Source organism: Oncorhynchus clarkii, chromosome 15 (assembly GCF_045791955.1).
Source record: "Oncorhynchus clarkii lewisi isolate Uvic-CL-2024 chromosome 15, UVic_Ocla_1.0, whole genome shotgun sequence".
Taxonomy (NCBI): domain Eukaryota; kingdom Metazoa; phylum Chordata; class Actinopteri; order Salmoniformes; family Salmonidae; genus Oncorhynchus; species Oncorhynchus clarkii.
Genome location: NC_092161.1, coordinates 9,845,887 through 9,858,362, shown reverse-complemented (window position 1 = coordinate 9,858,362; position 12,476 = coordinate 9,845,887). Strand labels below are relative to the sequence as shown.

General features: G+C 45.1%; 1 protein-coding gene across 2 annotated transcripts in view; it reads left to right on the top strand.

Annotated features, from left to right (window-relative positions):
• LOC139366897 (U2 snRNP-associated SURP motif-containing protein-like) overlaps positions 1–12,476 on the top strand; it is a 28,258-nt gene that overhangs the window by 2,038 nt on the left and 13,744 nt on the right. The window contains exons 4-11 of one of the 2 annotated variants that reach the window (XM_071104640.1): positions 2,341–2,480; positions 2,583–2,653; positions 4,706–4,797; positions 7,345–7,380; positions 7,479–7,561; positions 7,751–7,916; positions 11,319–11,530; positions 12,031–12,074. In XM_071104640.1, coding sequence (XP_070960741.1) covers positions 2,341–2,480; positions 2,583–2,653; positions 4,706–4,797; positions 7,345–7,380; positions 7,479–7,561; positions 7,751–7,916; positions 11,319–11,530; positions 12,031–12,074 — 844 coding nt within the window. The remainder of the gene's footprint in view (positions 1–2,340; positions 2,481–2,582; positions 2,654–4,705; positions 4,798–7,344; positions 7,381–7,478; positions 7,562–7,750; positions 7,917–11,318; positions 11,531–12,030; positions 12,075–12,476) is intronic. The other variant, XM_071104641.1, reaches the window with a different exon arrangement.

Genomic DNA, 12,476 nt, shown 5'->3' with positions numbered 1-12,476 from the left:
CAGAGGACATTTCTCCAAAAAGTACGATCTTTGTCCCCATGTGCAGTTGCAAACCGTAGTCTGGCTTTTTTTATGGCGCTTTTGGAGCAGTGACTTCTTCCTTGCTGAGCGGCCTTTCAGGTTATGTTGATATATGACTTGTTTTACTGTGGATATAGATACGTTTATACCTGTTTCCTCCAGCATCTCCACAAGGTCCTTTGCTGTTCTGGAATTGATTTGCACTTTTCGCATCCAAAGTACGTACATCTCTAGGAGACAGAACGCATCTCCTTCCTGAGTGGTATAACGGCTGCGTAGTCCCATGGTGTTTAAACTTGCGTGCTATTGTTTGTACAGATGAACGTGGTACCTTCAGGCGTTTGTAAATTGCTCCCAATGATGAAGCAGACTTGTGAAGGTTTACAAAAAAATCTGAGGTCTTGGCTGATTTCTTTTGATTTTCCCATGATGTCAAGCAAAGAGGCACTGAGTTTGAAGGTAGGCCTTGAAATACATCCACAAGTACACCTCCAATTGACTCAAATGATGTCAATTAACCAATCCGAAGCTTCTCAAGCCATGACATAATTTTCTGGAATTTTCCAAGCTGTTTAAAGGCACAGTCAACTTAGTGTATGTAAACTTCTGATCCGCTGGAATTGTGATACAGTGCATTTTAAGTGAAATAACTTCTCTAGGGTAATGGACAGCATTGGGAATTTTGGATGAATAGCGTGCCCAAATTAAACTGCCTGCTACTCAGCCATAAAAGCTAGAATATGCATATATTTAGTAGATTTGCATAGAAAATACTCGGAAGTTTCTAAAACTGTTTGAATTATGTCTGTGAGTATAACAGAACTCACATGTCAGGCAAAAACCTGAGAAAAATCCAACCAAGAAGTGGGAAATCTGAGGTTTGTAGTTTTTCAACTCTTGGCCTATCGAATGCACCGTGTCTATGGGGTCATATTGCACTTCCTAAGGCCACTAGATGGCAACAGTCTTTAGAACCTTGTTTGAGGCTTCGACTCTGAAGTGGGGGGGCGAATGAGAGGGGAATGAGTCAGAGGTCTGCCAGAGAGGAACGAGCTGGCCAGGCTCGTTCACGTGAGAGTTAGCTTGCGTTCCATTGCAATTCTACAGACAAAGGAATTCTCCGGTTGGAACATTATTGAAGATTTATGTTAAAAAAACATCCTAAAGATTGATTCTATACTTTGTTTGACCTGTTTCTACGGACTGTAACGGAACTTTCTGCTTCTAGTGATCACGTGTCATGAATTTGGATTACTGGGCTAAACGCGCGAACAACAAGGAGGTATTTGGACATAAGTGATGGACATTATCGAACAAAACAAATATTTATTGTGCAACTGGAATTCCTGGGAGTGCATTCTGATGAAGATCATCAAAGGTAAGTGAATATTTCTAATGCCATTTTTGACTTCTGTTGACTCCAACATGGCGGATATCTGTTTGGCTTGATTTGTTGTCTGAGCGCTGTACTCAGATTATTGCATGGTTTTCTTTTTCCGTAAAGCTTTTTTGAAATCTGACACAGCGGTTGCATTAAGGAGAAGTGGACCTAAAATTCCATGCAAAACAATTGTATCTTTTATCAATGTTTATTATGAGTATTTCTGTAAATTGATCTGGCTCTCTGCAAAATCACTGGATGTTTTGGAACTACTGAACGTAACGCGCCAATGTAAACTGAGATTTTTGGATATAAATATGAACTTTACCAAACAAAACATACATGTATTGTGTAACATGAAGTCCTATGAGTGTCATCTGATGATCATCAAAGGTTAGTGATTATTTTTATCTCTATTTCTGCCTTTTGTGACTCCTCTCTTTGCCTGGAAAAATGGTTGTGTTTTTCTGTGACTTGGCTCTGACCTAACATAATCGTTTGGTTTGCTTTCGTCGTAAAGCCTTTTTGAATTCGGACACTGCGGCTGGATTTACAACAAGTTTATCTTTAAAATGGTGTAAAATAGTTGTATGTTTGAGGAATTTTAATTATGGGATTTCTGTTGTTTTGAATTTGGCGCCCTGCAGTTTCACTGGCTGTTGACGAGGTGGGACGCTAACGTCCCACATAACCTAGTAAAGACAGATGGTTACTAGTTTGTTAACAAGAAATTTGTGTAGTGGTTGAAAAACAAGTTATAATGACTCACACCTGTATGTATGTAAACTTCCGACTTCAACTGTATGTTGGGGAGTCAAATGACCATTTTCCATTGTCTCTGTGTATTGGATAAATACATTTGTGAGGTATTGTACATTCTAGTAAAAAAAAAAAAATAGACTATCTCCTGTTGACATACTGTATGCTTTTTCCTACAGAGGAGGCTGCTTCCGATGACAAGAAGGGCAAGCTGTATAAACCCAAGTCTCGCTTCGAAACAACAGCAGCAGCACCAGCGAAAAGCAGCTTCCTGCCTTTGGATATCCCTCCACAGTTTTTAACATTAGATAAAAAACATGTATGTATTATTGCAACAAGCATTTATTAACCAAAATAGGTAGTCCTTTTACTGGCTTCTTCAAAAATGGAGAAAAATAAACTTTAAAAAAATACTTTTCAGACACTGAAGAAAACAACTGAAAAGGGAAAGAAGAAAAGCAACCTAGAGCTCTTTAAAGAAGAACTGAAACAGTAAGCAATTTCACATCCCTCGTCTTTTGCTCCATGTTGTCACGAACCGGCTCGAAGTTCGTCACAAAAAGGGAGACAACGTGGAGATAAGGAATAACAAAATAATTATTAACTAAAGTAAACTAAATACAATTAAGAATGGTGTCAGTAATCAGTAGTGTAAGTGAGTGTTTGCGTGTATAAATGTGACTATGAGGGGTGTTAAAAAGGTGCCAACGCAAACAAACAAAACAGCCACAAAAATGCCACAACCAAAATATATCAGTGTGTCTGCATGGAGAGTTTCCTCAGTGAATGGGGACGAGGTGTATTTATCCTGGGACACACCCAAGCCCAGGTGTGTCCCATGTCGCTGACGACCCTCCCGTCTCCGGCCCACCGACATCCTATTAAGGAAAACGAGCAAAGAGAAAAGAATTCGGCAGACAGAGTGGGAGGGTCGTCACAATGTACAGTCATGGCCAAAAGTTTTGAGAATGACACAAATATTAATTTTCACAGTCTGCTGCCTCAGTTTCTGTGATGGCAATGTGCAAATACTCAAGAATGTTATGAAGAGTGATCAGATGAATTGCAAAGTCCCCCTTTGCCATGCAAATGTACTGAATCCCCAAAAAACATATCCACTGCATTTCAGCCCTGCCACAAAAGGACCAGCTGACATCATGTCAGTGATTGTCTTGTTAAAACAGGTGTGAGTGTTGACGAGGACAAGGCTGGAGATCACTCTGTCATGCTGATTGAGTTCGAATAACAGACTGGAAGCTTCAAAAGGACGGTGGTGCTTGGAATCATTGTTCTTCCTCTGTCAGCCATGGTTACTTGCAAGCAAACGCGTGCCGTCATCATTGCTTTGCACAAAAAGGGCTTCACAGGCAAGGATATTCCTGCCAGTAAGATTGCACCTAAATCAACCATTTATCGGATCATCAAGGACGTCTAGGAGAGTAGTTCAATTGTGAGGAAGGCTTCAGGGCGCCCAAGAAAGTCCAGCAAGCGCCAGGACCATCTCCTAAAGTTGATTCAGCTGCGGGATCAGGGCACCATTAGTACAGAGCTTGCTCAGGAATGGCAGCAGGCAGGTGTGAGTGCATCTGCATGCACAGTGAGGCGAAGACTTTTGGAGGATGGCCTGGTGTCAAGAAGGGCAGCAAAGAAGCCACTTCTCTCCTGGAAAAACATCAGGGACAGACTGATATTCTGCAAAAGGTACAGGGATTGGACTGCTGAGGACTGGGGTAAAGTCATTTTCTCTGATGAATCCCCTTTCTGATTGTTTGGGGCATTCGGAAAAAAACTTGTCCGGAGAAGACAAGGTAAGCGCTACCATCAGTCCTGTGTCATGCCAACAGTAAAGCATCCTGAGACCATTCATGTTTGGGGTTGCTTCTCAGCCAAGGGAGTGGGATCACTCGAAACTTTGCCTAAGAACACATCCATGAATAAAGAATGGTACCAACACATCCTCCGAGAGCAACTTCTCCCAACCATCTAGGAACCGTTTGGTGACGAACAATGCCTTTTCCAACGTGATGGAGCACTTTGCCATAAGGCAAAAGTGATAACTAAATGGCTCTGGGAATAAAACATTGATCTTTTGGGTCCACGGCCAGGAAACTCCACAGACCTTAATCCCATTCAGAACTTGTGGTCAATCCTCAAGAGGATTGACCACAAGAGGAACAAAAACCCACAAATTCTGACAAACTCCAAGCATTGATTATGCAAGAATGGGCTGCCATCAGTCAGGATGTGGCCCAGAAGTTAATTGACAGCATGCTAGGGCGGATTGCAGAGGTCTTGAAAAAGAAGGGTCAACACTGCAAATATTGACTCTTTGCATCAACTTCATGTAATTGTCAATAAAAGCGTTTGACACTTATGAAATGCTTGTAATTATACTTCAGTATTCCATAGTAACATCTGACAAAAATATCTAGACACTGAAGCAGCAAACTTTGTGAAAATTAATATTTGTGTCATTCTCAAAACTTTTGACCACAACTGTACTTGTTGATTGCATAACATATATTCTCTGTCTGTATCTCTCAGAATACAGGAGGAGAGAGATGAAAGACACAAGATAAAAGGCAGAGTCAGTCGATTCGAACCTCTCTCTGGGATGGAGGGAAAACGCTCCTCAAGTAAGTGTCTGCTGTATGACTACTGACAGGGTAAGGTTAGGCTGGAGTCCAAACTCATTTGCTCTGTTTCAATGGTCAAACAGAGCATGTCAGTTAAGATTTCAGGCTAGGAAACCGCTAGACTATCTAAAATACAAAAATACCTTTTGGCTGACTGGCCCCCGCCTCTCAGACCCTTTGGCTGACTACCTAGAACCCCCTCACTGACTGCCTAACCCCCCCCCCCCCCCCCCCCCCCCCTCCCCCACACTGTCTCCAACCCCCCCATACTGACTGTCTCAAACCCCCCCATACTGACTGTCTCGAACCCCCCATACTGACTGTCTCCAACCCCCCCATACTGACTGTCTCCAACCCCCCCATACTGACTGTCTCAAACCCCCCATACTGACTGTCTCCAACCCCCCCATACTGACTGTCTCCAACCCCCCCATACTGACTGTCTCCAACCCCCCCATACTGACTGTCTCCAACCCCCCCATACTGACTGTCTCCAACCCCCCCATACTGACTGTCTCCAACCCCCCCATACTGACTGTCTCAACCCCCCCCCCCATACTGACTGTCTCAACCCCCCCCCATACTGACTGTCTCAAACCCCCCCCATACTGACTGTCTCAAACCCCCCCCCCCCATACTGACTGTCTCAACCCCCCCCCCATACTGACTGTCTCAAACCCCCCCATACTGACTGTCTCAACCCCCCCATACTGACTGTCTCAACCCCCCCCATACTGACTGTCTCAACCCCCCCCATACTGACTGTCTCAAACCCCCCCCCATACTGACTGTCTCAACCCCCCCATACTGACTGTCTCAAACCCCCCCCATACTGACTGTCTCAAACCCCCCCCATACTGACTGTCTCAAACCCCCGACCATACTGACTGTCTCAACCCCCCCATACTGACTGTCTCACCCCCCCCAATACTGACTGTCTCAAACCCCCCCCATACTGACTGTCTCAAACCCCCCCCCCCCCCCCCCCCCATACTGACTGTCTCAAACCCCCCCCATACTGACTGTCTCAACCCCCCCCCCCCCCCATACTGACTGTCTCAACCCCCCCATACTGACTGTCTCACCCCCCCCAATACTGACTGTCTCAAACCCCCCCCCATACTGACTGTCTCAAACCCCCCCCCCCCCCCCATACTGACTGTCTCAAACCCCCCCCATACTGACTGTCTCAACCCCCCCCCCCCCCCATACTGACTGTCTCAAACCCCCCCCCATACTGACGGTCTCAGACCCCCCCCATACTGACTGTCGTCCCCCCTCCTCCTCCTCATACTGACTCTCGTCCCCCCTCCTCCTCATACTTACTCTCGTCCCCCCTCCTCCTCATACTTACTCTCGTCCCCCCTCCTCCTCATACTGACTGTCGTCCCCCCTCCTCCTCATACTGACTGTCGTCCCCCCTCCTCCTCCTCATACTGACTCTCGTCCCCCGTCCTCCTCCTCATACTGACTCTCGTCCCCCCTCCTCCTCCTCATACTGACTCTCGTCCCCCCTCCTCCTCATACTGACTCTCGTCGTCCCTCCTCCTCATACTGACTCTCGTCGTCCCTCCTCCTCATTCTGACTCTCGTCGTCCCTCCTCCTCATTCTGACTCTCGTCGTCCCTCCTCCTCATTCTGACTCTCGTCGTCCCTCCTCCTCATTCTGACTCTCGTCGTCCCTCCTCCTCATTCTGACTCTCGTCGTCCCTCCTCCTCATTCTGACTCTCGTCCCTCCTCCTCCTCATTCTGACTCTCGTCGTCCCTCCTCCTCCTCATTCTGACTCTCGTCGTTCCCTCCTCCTCCTCCTCATACTGACTGTCGTCCCCTCCTCCTCCTCTTCATACTGACTGTCGTCCCCTCCTCCTCCTCTTCATACTGACTGTCGTCCCCTCCTCCTCATCTTCCTCATACTGACTGTCGTCCCCTCCTCCTCATCTTCCTCATACTGACTGTCGTCCCCCCCTCCTCCTCCTCATACTGACTGTCGTCCCCCCTCCTCCTCCTCATACTGACTGTCGTCCCTCCTCTTCCTCATACTGACTGTCGTGCCTCCTCCTCCTCTTCCTCATACTGACTGTCGTCCCCCCTCCTCCTCATACTGACTGTCGTCCCTCCTCCTCATACTGACTCTCGTCCCCCCTCCTCCTCTTCATACTGACTGTCGTCCCCCCTCCTCCTCCTCATACTGACTCTCGTCCCCCCTCCTCCTCCTCATACTGACTCTCGTCCCCCCTCCTCCTCCTCATACTGACTGTCGTCCCCCCTCCTCTTCCTCATACTGACTGTCGTCCCCCCTCCTCCTCCTCCTCATACTGACTCTCGTCCCCCCTCCTCCTCCTCCTCATACTGACTCTCGTCCCCCCTCCTCCTCCTACTCATACTGACTCTCGTCCCCCCTCCTCCTCATGACTGTCCCCCCCTCCTCCTACTGACTGTCCCCACCCTCCTCCACGCCCCTCGTGCCAACTGCCTCCGTCCTCCTCCCACCCCATTTTCACTTCGCTGGGAAACAACATTTATCCTGCTTTTCTGCTTTTTTTAGTGGATGGTTCTTCAAGAAGAAACCGTCCGTCCAGTGGTAATTTGATAACTTAATACCGTGGGTTGCTTTTAATATCTACATCTCACTAAGTTTATCTATTATAGAAGGACTTCTCTGCTCTGCTCTCTCTGCAGTTCTGGACGACTCTGCACCTGGTTCCCATGACGTTGGAGACCCCTCTACGACTAACTTATATCTCGGAAACATCAACCCACAGGTAAACCTTTTTTGTGGTTTAGAAATTGCTTCTAAATGTGTTGTATGAATGTATTATTTTCCTAATTTAATATTTTAGTAACTGAATTGCTACTAATATATTGTATTACTGAGGATATTCCAATGTAAAATGACACCCATAATAAAAAGTCCCTGCCTCCCCCTCTGTGTTCTTCTGGTTGCTGTATAGATGAACGAGGAGATGCTGTGTCAGGAGTTTGGGCGTTATGGCCCTCTAGCCAGCGTGAAGATCATGTGGCCGCGGACGGACGAGGAGAGGGCCAGGGAGAGGAACTGTGGCTTTGTGGCCTTTATGAATCGGAGGGATGCGGAGAGAGCTCTGAAGAACCTCAACGGTATTAAAGCTTTAGTTATCATCACACCACTGACCCACAATGCAACTTCACGTACATTACATCAATTAACGCTTCTGCCTCCTGGGCTTTGCTTTTGCGCTGTGGGACATGGGAGTTGTAGAGTACACCAGCAGGTATCACATGTACTGCCTTCTGGGCTTTCCTTTTGCACTGTGGGACATGGGAGTTGTAGAGTACACCAGCAGGTATCACATGTACTGCCTTCTGGGCTTTCCTTTTGCACTGTGGGACATGGGAGTTGTAGAGTACACCAGCAGGTATCACATGTACTGCCTTCTGGGCTTTCCTTTTGCACTGTGGGACATGGGAGTTGTAGAGTACACCAGCAGGTATCACATGTATTCACCCCCCTTTTGACTTTTTCCATATTTTGTTGTTTTACAGCCTGAATATAAAATGGACTAAATTAAGGGTTTGTGTCACGACACTGGCCTACACACAATACCCCATAATGTCAATGTGGAATTATGTTTCTATACAGTTTTACAAGTTGTTAAAAAAGTTTATAGATTAAATATCTTGAGTCAATAAGTAATCAATCCCTTTGTTAAGGCAAACCTAAATACGTTTGGGAGTGAAAATGTACTTAACGAATCACGAAGTAAGTTGCATTGACTACCCCATCTCTGTACTCCAAACATACAATTATCTGTAAGGTCCCTCAATTGAGTATTGAATTTCAATCACTCTTCACGTTTTCCAATGCCTTGTAAAGAAGGGCACTGATTGGTAGACGTGTAAAAATACTAATAATGACACTTTGAGCATGGTGAAGTTATTAATTAGGGTTTGGATGGTGTATCAATACACCCAAAAATACAGGTGTCCCTCCTAACTCAGTTGCCGGAGAGGAAGGAAACCGCTCAGGAATTTCACCATGTGGCCAATGGTGACATTTAAAACAGTTAAGAGTTTAATGGTTATGATATGAAAACTGATAATGGATCAAAAACCTTGTCAACATTAACGCTTGTCCTCTTGCCCCGCGGGGCAAGTAAAAACATTTGTTGGACAAGCAGATTCTAGATTTAATTTTGTCCGGTTGGACAAGCAGATTCTAGATTTAATTTTGTCCGGTTGGACAAGCCGATTCTAGATTTAATTTTGTCCGGTTGGACAAGCAGATTCTAGATTTAATTTTGTCCGGTTGGACAAGCAGATTCTAGATTTAATTTTGTCCGGTTGGACAAGCAGATTCTAGATTTAATTTTGTCCGGTTGGACAAGCAGATTCTAGATTTAATTTTGTCCGGTTGGACAAGCAGATTCTAGATTTAATTTTGTCCGGTTGGACAAGCAGATTCTAGGTTTAATTTTGTCCGGTTGGACAAGCAGATTCTAGGTTTAATTTTGTCCGGTTGGACAAGCAGATTCTAGGTTTAATTTTGTCCGGTTGGACAAGCCGATTCTAGATTTAATTTTGTCCGGTTGGACAAGCCGATTCTAGATTTAATTTTGTCCGGTTGGACAAGCCGATTCTAGATTTAATTTTGTCCGGTGTGACAAGCCGATTCTAGATTTAATTTTGTCCGGTGTGACAAGCCGATTCTAGATTTAATTTTGTCCGGTTTGGACAAGCCGATTCTAGATTTAATTTTGTCCGGTTGGACAAGCAGATTCTAGATTTAATTTTGTCCGGTTGGACAAGCAGATTCTAGATTTAATTTTGTCCGGTTGGACAAGCAGATTCTAGATTTAATTTTGTCCGGTTGGACAAGCAGATTCTAGATTTAATTTTGTCCGGTTGGACAAGCAGATTCTAGATTGAATTTTGTCTGGTTGGACAAGTAAAACAAATCACGCAAAAAATCACAATATCAAATAATTGGGCTACTCCGCTCCGATCATAATTGGATCAAAGCGTCCTCTTGATGCAGCGTTTTGCTCACCTGTCCTCCCAATCGCTGCAGAGTGCATCGCAGTATAACGATTGGAGGCCTTGCATTGACAGGCACGAGCTGTCTTTCAATCATGCAGAGTCGCAAGATGCGTTTTTGAGATCGAAGCGCATTTGTTGTTGATAATAATTGCTAGCGAGTTATTTGCCCAGTCATAGCACGTTTTTGGTCAGCAATTAAAATCCTTGAAAAGTCATGCTGTGTGCATCACCTGCGTGTGTGCCAGTGGGCCTGTAGCTAGAGGAGAGAGAGGCATTGTGCAGCAGATCAATTATTTCTTTAAAATTATGATACACAACAGACTCACTAGATAACCAGCCAAACTACACAATATATTTAGAATTGTTAATCTGGCTAGTTAGCTATTAGCATGCATTAATGTCATGTCCCAGGTCCTAAAATAACAGATGTCCAACACGCAGTTGATACGGGTGCACAGTTGACGAAACCAATGTTGCGTACTCCGGTTGTAGAACCGTCTCTCAAGCGATCGTAATTGGCTAGGATTCTACTCTATTCAATACTGGCCACGTAATTCTGACAAAGTTGTAAAAAATGTTTAAAAAAAAAACATTCTTAGAATAGCCTAATTGACAATTAACTCCTATGCTGTCATGATTTCCCCTGAACACTGAATATTTTAACCTTACAAATAGATAAACATCTTCGTTATTACACTTCACCCACCTTAGCCTGCTTCATTGAAATATTTTATAATTATTTTTATAAGGACAATGTATTTGGTGGTAATTGCAATGTTGCAGGAGAGCTGCTGAGCATGCAGGGTGGCCAACCCTCCTCCTGGAGAGTCCAGGAGAGCTGCTGAGCATGCAGGGTGGCCAACCCTCCTCCTGGAGAGTCCAGGAGAGCTGCTGAGCATGCAGGGTGGCCAACCCTCCTCCTGGAGAGTCCAGGAGAGCTGCTGAGCATGCAGGGTGGCCAACCCTCCTCCTGGAGAGTCCAGGAGAGCTGCTGAGCATTCAGGGTGGCCAACCCTCCTCCTGGAGAGTCCAGGAGAGCTGCTGAGCATGCAGGGTTTTACTCCACCCCTGCTCGAACATACCACATTGTAAAAAAATATATATATAAATCAGCTGCTCAACAGGACCTTGATAAGCTGACTCTGTGTTTTGAGCAGGGTTTGATCAAAAGCCTGCACCCCCAGTAGCTCTCCAGGTGGAGGGTTGACGGATCAGATTTATCAGTGCTCATCAGTGCAGTGTTTTTACTTTGGGGGGGGGGGGTTAAGTGTCTTGCTCAAGGCCAGAACGGAAGGACATATGATGCATGGGATCAGCAGCCTTCCATTGTCAATGCCAGTGATAATATTGGTTATTTTGTGCAGTGGTTCTTTGTATCACACAACATGACCATGACATATTGGAAACAGCAGGTGATTCGGTAGAATTGCTGGTAAGATCAGATGTGGTGGAAGGTTACTAGTGTTTTTATATTTTAAGATAAAATTTTTGTGCGTCATCCAGGGAAGATGATGATGAACTTTGAGATGAAGCTGGGCTGGGGTAAAGGTGTACCCATCCCACCTCACCCAATCTACATCCCCCCGTCGATGGTGGAGAACACCCTCCCTCCGCCCCCCTCCGGCCTGCCCTTCAACGCACAGACCCGCGAGAGGCTGAAGAACCCCAACGCCGTCATGCTCCCTCCGCCCAAGAACAAGGAGGAATTCGACAAGGTAATTCGCCGTGTCTGCGATGTTGCTGTATTAGGCCTGTTGTACCAGTGTTTTAGAAGTGTTTTGGTAGACCTATAGGCCTACTTAGGCCATTGGCCAGCCAGTGACGTTTTTTTGGGGGGCAGCATATCGTCTACTAGTCATAGGTTTGTTCCAATTTTTAAAATGTCTACTTTTAATTGAGGTGAGATTTTGAACTTCTGTTTTCCTAGCTGGGCTAGAAGGAAAGTCATTTAAGATGACAGTACAGGAACAATGGCTGTATAGAGAGGTGTGTGTGTGTTTAGTCTAAATAAAAATGCAGTGGTAAGTTGTGTGGGAATTTTAAGAACTGTATACATTTTACCTTTTTAGTAAAAATTGACAGCAGTAAAAAAAGGAAAGTTGTTTTTCATATGATGCAGTTTATAATGCATTTTATATTTATATCTTTCACCTGTTGCCTTTTTAATAATACTCACATATTCTATGTTTATTATCTGATGTGACTTCATATACAGACTCTGTCCCAAGCCATAGTCAAAGTGGTTATCCCAACAGAAAGGTACATGTTTTTACTTTTTAAATTGGTGTAAAAACTTATAAAAACAACCCGTAATGAATAAACCCACATTTCTAAAGTTTGATCAATTAGATCTCTGCATGCTACGGGGGTCGTTCAGTATGGGTGAGCAATGGTTGAGGCAAGCACAAGTAGGCTTATGACCCCATGAGGTTTAATGCTAGCAGACGTAGCCTTATAGTCCCATCAGGTTTAATGCTAGCAGACGTAGCCAAAGAACCCCATCAGGTTTAATGCTAGCAGACGTAGCCAAAGAACCCCATCAGGTTTAATGCTAGCAGACGTAGCCAAAGAGCCCCATCAGGTTTAATGCTAGCAGACGTAGCCAAAGAACCCCATCAGGTTTAATGCTAGCAGACGTAGCCTTATAGTCCCATCAGATTT